Source organism: Ranitomeya variabilis, chromosome 4 (genome assembly GCF_051348905.1).
Source record: "Ranitomeya variabilis isolate aRanVar5 chromosome 4, aRanVar5.hap1, whole genome shotgun sequence".
Classification (NCBI taxonomy): domain Eukaryota; kingdom Metazoa; phylum Chordata; class Amphibia; order Anura; family Dendrobatidae; genus Ranitomeya; species Ranitomeya variabilis.
The window spans coordinates 396340215-396351313 of record NC_135235.1 but is presented as its reverse complement, the minus strand read 5'-3'; the positions used below and the strand labels follow the sequence as shown (position 1 = coordinate 396351313).

Below are 11099 nucleotides of genomic sequence, written 5' to 3'. Positions count from 1 at the left end.
CTGTAACTATTTTTTGTTTTTCTTTTAATAGAACTATATGAGGAATTTAATTTTTTTGCACACTGAATAATCATAATAGCAAATATGTTTGTTTTTTATACACTTTTTGTGCTGAGGAAAGAAGGGTGAAGTGAACTTTTAACTTTTTATTTCTTGAATATTTTTATATCAACTTTTTTTTATTTTTTACTTGATCTTTAGTCCTCTGGTACTTGAAGACTTGAACCTGTGATGTGCAAGTATCATAGTCTATAGTAAAATTGACATCCTTCTATGAAGCTCAGCTAGCCTCATTCAGGGTTTCATAGGAGAACCAAATGGCAGTTACGAGGGCCTCAGAAGAATTCTAGCACACGAGGTTGATGGGGTGTGCTGATGGGTGGCAATGCACACTTACACTAGCTGTCAGTTTTTGACAGTGGCATCTAAATGGTTAAACAGCAGTGATTGGTCAATGCTGCTAGAGTCAGATAATGGCTGTACAACGCTGCAATCATATGCCCAGTATGTAAAAGGTCAGCTCCTGAGCCAGCTTCTTACACTCCCATGCTGATTGTGGAATACAGTTAGGTTAGAGTTCACAAAGTGGTTAACAGTGATGATTCACATAGTTTAGATTAAATGCATTCAAAGGGATTTTCCTCTAAGGAGATGGACATATTGCCCTGCTCCCCCTTGATGGCATCACTGCTGTGTATAACGTTATGTGTATTTAGAATAATGTCCTGTGTCTTGTGTACATATTGTGTCATCTGAAGTGTAAGATGTTTGCCTATGTAAAGTATGTAGTAATGTAAGCAATGTACAGTACATGATATGATAGTGTACAAGTGTAATAGGTTTAGTGTATAAAGATGTTTTACTTTGCTGTTATGAAGCTGTAGACTGACTAGCCACATGTAGCTGGCAATGACAGGGAGAGTTATGATACCATTAATATTTGGGAATAGCCCACAGTATGAGGGGTTTGTGCTAATAAAGACAGATTACTTCCTGAAGAGAAGCTGGAGAGCCATGAGTGTGCAGTCCTGCCAAAAATTGATCCACAGCTAGAAGGAGACGGGAAATGACAGGAAAGTTCCCTTCTATCTTAAAGGGGTCCTTGGATAGGAAGACGTGTTACGAGAAACCCTGAGCTTGAGAAATGCCGAAGGGATGAATCTAAAGAGGACTGAGACTTTGGGACTAGTGAGGGTCCTGAGCAGTGGATTCAGAGCGTCCATAGAGATAGGACGTGGAGCCACTGAGGGAGTGTAGAGAACCACACTGAACTGTACTGTAGCAACAAGCTATGCTGTGACGAAATAGGGTGAAACAGTGTGCTATACCGGCCCTGGAGTAGAGTACAATGGAAGGAAATGATGTCTGTGAAAATGCTTCTTGCTGTGAATGAAACATGTTTAAGACTGTGTACTCACTTGTACTTAACTTTTATTAAGTTTGGCAAAGTTCCCATGTTTGCACGGAAGTCTCCTTCATTGATCTGTGGAAGTCATGGTCCTGGCCTGCCAATACCATCAGCTAAAGGCGGCCTGCATGGGCACAAAGTCCACACAACACCAACATTAATAATCAGCCAGGACTCAAGCAGTTTTCCTATAAAGTGATAGGACAACAGCTTGGTTATGACTACTGCTCTGCAGCACTTTACATTCCCACAAACAAACTACATTTTAATTAATAGATTTTGAAATAAAAATAAGTTCCACAATTCAATTGGATGTGTTAAAAAAATTGTTCCTGTGCTGAGATAATGTTATACATGTGCCTCTGCTGTGTGCTGTGTAATGGTTGTGTCTGATCGTACAGGAACATGGTTTGATCATACCACATTTGGATATATTAAATCAACCCCCACCCCTGACCCCACAACCCAACCAAGTTTCTTTATGCTTACGAATTAATACACAATTAGAGGCCATTAATGCTCACCTCATAATGGACCCAAGAGGTCCTGCATATATTTTACACAGTACTTGTTCAGGTTCTCCTCAGTGTCACCTCGATCAGCATAGCACAGCCATCGCCATTCGATGAATCGGAACAGGAGGCACTCAAGGCATACTTAGACAGCGTCAGCATCTACACACCGAAGCCGATGCTCACATTCCACAGCAAGAAGTTGCCCATCCAGGTCCTCTACATGGTGTTCTATCTCCACATCTTCTGAGGGGTCAAGTGCCTCTAGGAGGCCTGGGAGACCCTCAAGACATCACATGGTAAAACAGCTAGGAATTGATTGGCCTAGGACTAATCAACTCAGGGCTGTGAATCAGGCACCTTCCCATGCCCCCAGTGGTGGCGTTCCCACAACAATCCTTCCCATATTACCTTCGACTTCTAGAACTGGTGAGTATGCAGGGGCATGGCGTGGCTTTAGACGACTTACCTTTAGTCCCTGCACTTAACGCTTTAGGGGATCATCTAGCTAAACAAGGTTTAGTACCCCTGATTGAAATCCAGAAAGCCCTTAGGGCCAGTGCACATAAGGATTCATTTTACTGTTGGGTTAATCCTTTAGGTGCTCATTTAGATGATGTTACAAAACAAAAAAACCTGGGATAATGCATATGTGGACATATGGTCTTTAATATTTATCAGTCAACATGCCATCGATAAAGAACGTAGACCCTATTCCAATAGAACGTTTGATAGAAAGCCAAAAATAGCAAAAACCATTAATAATTGGTTATAAGCCTTTTTTGTTTTGGGATGTGTGATGAGTCAAAAACACCCAGAATGTTGTTTGGAGCTTTTATTTATCAAGACATGATTTATAACTCTTACTGATCCCACGGTGGTTCGGCTATGTGGTGTTACGATGAGAATTTTTGTACAGCGTTGTCTAGCATTGCAACATGATGTTAATTGTGGTGTGAGAGCCATGGATGTTGGGTTAAGATTAATGCTGGCGCAAAAACAAACCCCATTTCACACCCAAGCAACTAAACCAGGGACTACACAAAGTTATGATCCAGTGGCCGTGCATCACTCAGGAGTTGGCTATTTAATGAGGGACACTGCCGTTTCTTTGGCCTCTGCAAATTCAAGCAAGAATGTTCATCCTGCGGTGGACTACATTCTGCTATCAGATGTCCCCATCTGCTTGCCAGGTTCCCTGGAAAGCAACTCTCAAAATGAACAAAAAGACACCAGTTAATGTAGTCGATATGATGCAGTTGTCCTGTTCCCTTTGCAGAAAAACAACCCCAAAGTATGATGTTGCCCCCACCATGCTTCACAGTTGGGATGGTGCTCTTGGAGTTGTACTCATCCTTCTTCTTCCAAACATGGCAAGTAGAGTTATACCAAAAAGTTATATTTTGATATAATCTGACCACATGATCTTCTACCATGCTTCCTTTGGATCATCCAGATGGTCATTGGTGAAGTTCAAATGGGCCTGGACATGTGCTGGTGAGAGCAGTAGGATCTTGCGTGCCCTGTAGTATTTTAATCCATGATGACATAGTGTGTTACTAATAGTAATGTTTGAGACTGTGGTCCTAGCTTTCTTCGGGTCATTGACCAGGTCATCCCATGTGGTTTTCAGCTGATTCCTGACCTTTCTCAGAATCATCCTTACCCCATCAGATGAGACCTTGCATGGTGCCTCAGACCTAGGAACATGGACAGTCATCTTGCGCTTCTTCCGTTTATTTGTTCTGCATTTTTCATACTCATTTTTTGGGTGCCCATTACATGTGTAATTTGTCTACAGTACATGTGCAGCGCCCCAGAGTCCTGGTCGTTGCAGTACTGTGGCTCCGCCGCTAAGGGGGGCTATGGTACGTCTGATGGCACTGAAGGAGTTCATCTGACCAGGTATCACAGACACCAATACATTTCACAGTCTGGCCTCCAGGGGGAGCTAAGGGTACTATTCATTAGGCCACTCCTCACAGTCTGATAAAACTGGGGGTTAGGCAGGAAGTTAGAGAGAACGCTGTCTGGGTTGGAACCAGACAACACCTTGTGGCAGAGGGTGTTGTAGGGGAAGATTCGGTAGGGTCCCTGTCAGGGGTGGGATCCTGACAGAGGCCTGGCAAACAGAGAGAAAGCTACGGGACCGCGCCTGCACTTGATAGCGGCGGTGCCCTAAGAAAGGATAAGAAGCGAGATTTATTGTGCTGAGTGAGAAACGAGATCAAAGCAAGAAGGAGAATACCAGTAGGAGTCGTGCTGTAAGATCGAGGCAACATCCTACTGAGGTGCAAACAACCGGCGGCCGGAACGCCGAGGAGGTACAGAGCTCTAAGCCATACTTCAAACCAACGGCAGGACAGTCAGTCACAGGCGGGCTGTCTCACCTAAATCACCTATGCAGACATAGGGGGCAACCTTTGGAGAGGGGCGACTCTAGGGTCCCGGAAGAGCTCCGAGCCTACCCGTCATACTGGTGCGTCCCAACCATAACACCAGGGAGGGACGGAGGATTAGCAGAAGATCATCTAATCGAGTTGTGAGGGAACACGAGAAACAGACACAACAGTTGTGGGGACTATCCCGTAAGCTCAGCAGGGGAGGACCACAACACATAGCGCTAGTAGGAAGGCACAGATTTCCACCTGCAAAGGGAACTCTGGAGGTGCCATCGGACCGGCCGGACTTGCGCAGCCTGGTTAACCGTATTCCGGACTGAGGACCCAGAGACCTTCAGTAAAGAGGTAAAGAGACTGCAACCTGGTGTCCTCGTTATTTACTGCGACCGGCACTACACCGCACCACTACCACCATCTACAACTATCATTGTACGCCCCTCAGCAGGGTCACGGACCGGGTCTAGCCACCGTGACAACCCCAGAGCAGAGACTCACAGGCCCGGTACCGGGTGCGGCAGTGGGGGCGCTACACATGTTTAATACATTTACCAGTTTTATTCACCAAAAATGCTTAAAAAATGTAACAAAAAAAGCAGTGAAAATTTTTGTTGTGTTTTTTCACTTTCTCAATGCTTTCTAAAGCGACGTTCACATGTTTAATATTTGGTCAGTATTTTATCTCAGTATTTGTAAGCCACAAACAGGACTGAAACCTTCATACTTTTACTCAAAGGGTATGTGCCCACAATCGGCAACTGTTGCGATTTTGATGCTAGTCTCTGTAACAGAAATGACATCAATAGAAATGTATTGAATTGGTAAATCTGCATGGTTGAGTGAATACATGTGGATTTAACTGCGTTTAATAGAAGGCAGAGTTGTGGATGCAGCAAACACGTCACCACTTCTGTATTTTTCACCCACTCCTGGTTTTGAATTACACGTACTGAGGTAAAAAAATCTCACCAAACACTCAACGTGTGAACATCGCCTTAAAGAACTGAGCTGCTGCAGATTTCATGAATGCTGTAGTTCTCAAATTCAATTAGGAAAAAAAACCAAGCATGTGCAGGAGATTTTTGAAATCTAAAGAATTTTGGGGAAAAACGCAGCAAGAATGATGCATGTTAACATAGTCTTATACAGTAATAACGTAATAATATCATTTTATTAAAGTAATAATAAAATAATGCGACATCCAATTGCATAATATTGTATTATATTTTTATTATAAGCTACATAGCACTAAAGCATGCTCATGGAGCAGGAGAGGTAAGGAAATTTTGTATTCCAACACTCTGCTACTAATCGAACACTTCTGTATGGCAAAGCACTTTGCACATCTTCATAGTCGCAAGCATTGAAAGCTGGTGCATGAGGGCTGATGAGCTGGGCCGATTCTCAGTAAGTGCAGACAAATGGAAGGCGTTTGTTGCATCCGAAGGAGTACCACTTGCCAGCTGAAAGATAGATTTAAGTGTTAGGGTATGTTCACATATTGTGCACACAAATATGTAGGAAAAATCCCTATTGTAATACAGTATAAGCTAATAGAGGAGATTTGAACAAATTTTGTCTACATATTACTGTAACGTAATCATGTGCACAATCTGCATATTATAAATGTGGATTTGGCTGCAGATATGCTACAGAGAAACTTAAAGAATGTTTGACAATTCCCATACGAAATGTTCCCACAGTATACAGTAAATCCCGCTGTAAATATAGTTGTATATAAATTGACATTGAATTTTCACTGTGTGTGCATGGTTTCTGCAGGTATTGTAAAGCTGATGTGAATATGCTCTATGAGATCATACATTAAGGGTTAACATTAGAAACAGACAGAAGAAGAGGAACTGATAAAGCAATACATGACCGCAGGATTTTATAGACTATAACCAGTCATTTCTACAATGAACATTTCCACTGCCACCAATCATTTAGGTTCAGCGATTTATTTTGGCTACAACAGCAGTTTGTTGGGTCCAGTGATTGGCCGCAGCAGTTATTTTTTCTGTAGATGTAACATCACTAATGCAGCCTTTCAGAGGCGGCGGAGATACATCACTAGACCCTAGGGACGATGAGTACCACCTGACTATTATTTAAAGAGGACTTATCGCCAACACACATACTAAGTTATATTACAGTGAGGAGACTGTAGAAATAAATAAACGTGAATTAAATTACTTTTGGAAGAATAATGACTCTTATTACGTGAATAATGTAATTAGAAAATCAGTTTATGGAAGCTGCCATCTGGGGATTGACAGCTCAGAGTGCTGTGTTCTGATCAGACACGGCCCCAGATTACAGGCTGGTTGGTAGGCAGCACCTCAGGTCAGCAGCTGTTTAGCAACCCTAACAGCTCATTTACCAAATTATACAGGATGGGGGAGAATATGTGTGGCACCCCAGGAGTTCAGGTACCACAGTGGTATTGCCTTCCTCTCGGGGAGGATGATGCCAAGCCTGGAAATGATGAGAATCCCTTTAATAGGTAATCTGTACATGCAACATGTTCTTACTCCAGGCCAGAAGGGGGAGCTCTAGACTCATTTCAGAGGAGCTTCCCTATATGTATGTTCTGACTTGGAGGAGGAGTCAGTTCAGTCTGTAGAGAGTGTGTAGGAGGAAGGAGCACAGGAGAATTGAGGAGCTGGAGGGGAGCTGCGACTGGGCTCCCTCCACGCTGAAGCACAGGAACCGGACACCAGGAGTCCGAGGCTGTGTGGGACTGTATGCCCCACATCAGAAACTGGAGGGCAGTACATTGAAAGTAACTTGCCCACATCTACACACATAGGCACAGTAGTATCCAGAGCCTGGAGTCACAGTAAATATAGACACCTGTAAAAAGGCTCACGCTGCCTGCTATGCAGTTACTGTCCAAGGACACAGAGGGAGAAAGAGATAGGACCTTGCAAGAAGCCATAGTGTCATGTTCTCAATGGCAAGAGAACATAGCATCAGCATATATAGGAACTAGCTCTTGGAAGATGGGAACTGAGCTGACCATGAACTAAACCTAACGCACAACTAGCAGTGGCCGGGTAGCATGCCTACGTTGATTCTAGATGCCCAGCACCAGCCGGAGGACTAAATAATGCTAGCAGAGGAAAATATTAGTCCTAGCTCACCTCTAGAGAAATACCCCGAAAGGAGACAGAGGCCCCCCACATGTATTGGCGGTGAATTAAGATGAAATAACAAACGTAGTATGAAAATAGGTTTAGCAAATTTGAGGTCCACTTACTACATAGCAGAAGACAGAAAGGACACTTTCATGGTCAGCTGAAAACCCTATCAAAACACCATCCAGAAATTACTTTAAAACTCTGGCATTAACTCATAACACCAGAGTGGCAATTCCTGTTCACAAGAGCTTTCCAGACACAGTAACGAAACTACAGCTGTGAACTGGAACAAAAATGCAAAAACAAACATGGACAAGAGTCCAACTTATCTAGTAGTTGTCTAGGAGCAGGAACAAGCACAGAGAGGCTTCTGATAACATTGTTGACCGGCAAGCAACTAACAGAGCAGCAAGGTTATATAGCGACTCCCACATCTTGATGGGAACAGGTGAACAGAGAAGATGAAGACACCAGTTCAATTCCACCAGTAGCCACCGGGGGAGCCCAGAATCCAAATTCACAACAGTACCCCCCCCTCAAGGAGGGGGCACCGAACCCTCACCAGAACCACCAGGGCGATCAGGATGGGCCCTATGAAAGGCACGAACCAAATCAGAGGCATGAACATCAGATGCATTCACCCAAGAATTATCCTCCTGGCCGTATCCCTTCCACTTGACCAGATACTGGAGTCTCCGTCTGGAAACACGAGAGTCTAAGATTTTCTCCACAACGTACTCCAACTCACCCTCAACCAACACCGGAGCAGGAGGCTCAACGGAAGGCACAACCGGTACCTCATACCTGCGCAATAATGACCGATGAAAAACGTTATGAATAGAAAAGGATGCAGGGAGGTCCAAACGGAAGGAAACAGGGTTAAGAATCTCCAATATCTTATACGGGCCGATGAACCGAGGCTTAAACTTAGGAGAAGAGACCCTCATAGGGACAAAACGAGAAGACAACCACACCAAATCCCCAACACAAAGCCGAGGACCAACACGACGGTGGCGGTTGGCAAAAAGCTGAGTCTTCTCCTGGGACAACCTCAAATTGTCCACCACCTGCCCCCAGATCTGATGCAATCTCTCCACCACAGCATCCACTCCAGGACAATCCGAAGATTCCACCTGACCAGAGGAAAATCGAGGATGAAACCCCGAATTACAGAAAAACGGGGACACCAAAGTGGCAGAGCTGGCCCGATTATTGAGAGCGAACTCTGCCAATGGCAAAAAAGCAACCCAATCATCCTGGTCAGCAGACACAAAACACCTCAGATATGTCTCCAGGGTCTGATTAGTCCGCTCGGTCTGGCCATTCGTCTGAGGATGGAAAGCGGACGAAAAAGATAAATCTATGCCCATCCTAGCACAGAATGCCCGCCAAAATCTAGACACGAATTGGGTCCCTCTGTCAGAAATGATATTCTCAGGAATACCATGCAAACGAACAACATTTTGAAAAAACAGAGGAACCAACTCGGAAGAAGAAGGCAACTTGGGCAGAGGAACCAAATGGACCATCTTAGAGAAACGGTCACACACCACCCAGATGACAGACATCTTCTGAGAAACAGGCAGATCTGAAATAAAATCCATCGAGATGTGCGTCCAAGGCCTCTTAGGAATAGGCAAGGGCAACAATAATCCACTAGCCCGAGAACAACAAGGCTTGGCCCGAGCACAAACGTCACAAGACTGCACAAAGCCTCGCACATCTCGTGACAGGGAAGGCCACCAGAAGGACCTTGCCACCAAATCCCTGGTACCAAAAATGCCAGGATGACCTGCCAACGCAGAAGAATGAACCTCAGAGATGACTCTACTGGTCCAATCATCAGGAACAAACAGTTTATCAGGTGGGCAACGATCCGGTCTATCCGCCTGAAACTCCTGCAAGGCCCGCCGCAGGTCTGGAGAAACGGCTGACAATACCACTCCATCCTTAAGGATACCTGTGGGCTCAGAGTTACCAGGCGAGTCAGGCTCAAAACTCCTAGAAAGGGCATCCGCCTTAACATTCTTAGAACCCGGTAGGTATGACACCACAAAATTAAACCGAGAGAAAAATAATGACCAGCGCGCCTGTCTAGGATTCAGGCGCCTGGCGGTCTCAAGATAAATCAAATTTTTGTGGTCAGTCAATACCACCACCTGATGTCTGGCCCCCTCAAGCCAATGGCGCCACTCCTCAAAAGCCCACTTCATGGCCAAAAGCTCCCGATTCCCAACATCATAATTCCGCTCAGCGGGCGAAAATTTACGGGAAAAGAAGGCACAAGGCCTCATCACGGAGCAGTCAGAACTTTTCTGCGACAACACTGCCCCAGCTCCGATCTCAGAAGCGTCGACCTCAACCTGAAAAGGTAGAGCAACATCAGGCTGACGCAACACAGGGGCAGAGGAAAAACGGCGCTTAAGTTCCCGAAAGGCCTCCACAGCGTCAGGGGACCAATCAGCAACATCAGCACCCTTCTTAGTCAAATCGGTCAATGGCTTAGCAATATCCGAAAAACCAGCAATAAATCGACGATAAAAATTAGCAAAGCCCAAAAATTTCTGAAGACTTTTAAGAGAAGAGGGCTGCGTCCAATCACAAATAGCTTGAACCTTGACAGGATCCATTTCAATGGAAGAGGGAGAAAAAATATATCCCAAAAAGGAAATCCTCTGTACCCCAAAAACACACTTAGAACCCTTCACACACAAAAAATTAGACCGCAAAACCTGGAAAACCCTCCTGACTTGCTGGACATGAGAGTCCCAGTCATCCGAAAAAATCAGAATATCATCCAGATACACAATCATAAATTTATCCAAATAATCGCGAAAAATATCATGCATAAAGGACTGGAAAACTGACGGAGCATTTGAAAGACCAAAAGGCATCACTAAATACTCAAAGTGGCCCTCGGGCGTATTAAATGCGGTTTTCCACTCATCCCCCTGCCTGATTCGCACCAAATTATACGCCCCACGAAGGTCAATCTTAGAGAACCACTTGGCCCCCTTTATGCGAGCAAACAAATCAGTCAGCAACGGCAATGGGCATTGATATTTAACAGTGATTTTGTTCAAAAGCCGATAATCGATACATGGTCTCAAAGAGCCGTCATTTTTTTGACACAAAGAAAAAACCGGCTCCTAAGGGAGATGACGATGGACGAATATGTCCCTTTTCCAAGGACTCCTTTATATATTCTCACATAGCAGCATGTTCAGGCACAGACAGATTAAACAAACGACCCTTTGGGTATTTACTACCCGGGATTAAATCTATGGCACAATCGCACTCTCGGTGCGGAGGTAACGAACCAAGCTTGGATTCTTCAAAGACGTCACGATAGTCAGACAGGAACTCAGGAATTTCAGAGGGAATAGATGATGAAATGGAAACCACAGGTACATCCCCATGAGCCCCCTTACATCCCCAGCTCAACACAGACATAGCTCTCCAGTCGAGGACTGGGTTGTGAGATTGCAGCCAAGGCAATCCTAGCACCAAATCATCATGTAGATTATACAGCACCAGAAAGCGAATAATCTCCTGGTGATCCGGATTAATACGCATAGTTACTTGTGTCCAGTATTGTGGTTTATTATTAGCCAATGGGGTGGAGTCAATCCCCTTC

General features: G+C 44.6%; 1 protein-coding gene across 2 annotated transcripts in view; it reads right to left on the bottom strand.

The window, feature by feature from the left end:
* Positions 1 to 5524: 5524 nt before the first annotated feature.
* The window catches only part of LOC143768949 (bone marrow proteoglycan-like), a 52090-nt gene continuing 46515 nt past the window's right edge, over positions 5525 to 11099 (bottom strand). For both annotated transcript variants that reach the window (XM_077257555.1, XM_077257554.1), the window contains exon 5: positions 5525 to 5782. In XM_077257555.1, the coding sequence (XP_077113670.1) occupies positions 5724 to 5782 (59 nt within the window). In that variant the 3' untranslated portion in view covers positions 5525 to 5723. The remainder of the gene's footprint in view (positions 5783 to 11099) is intronic.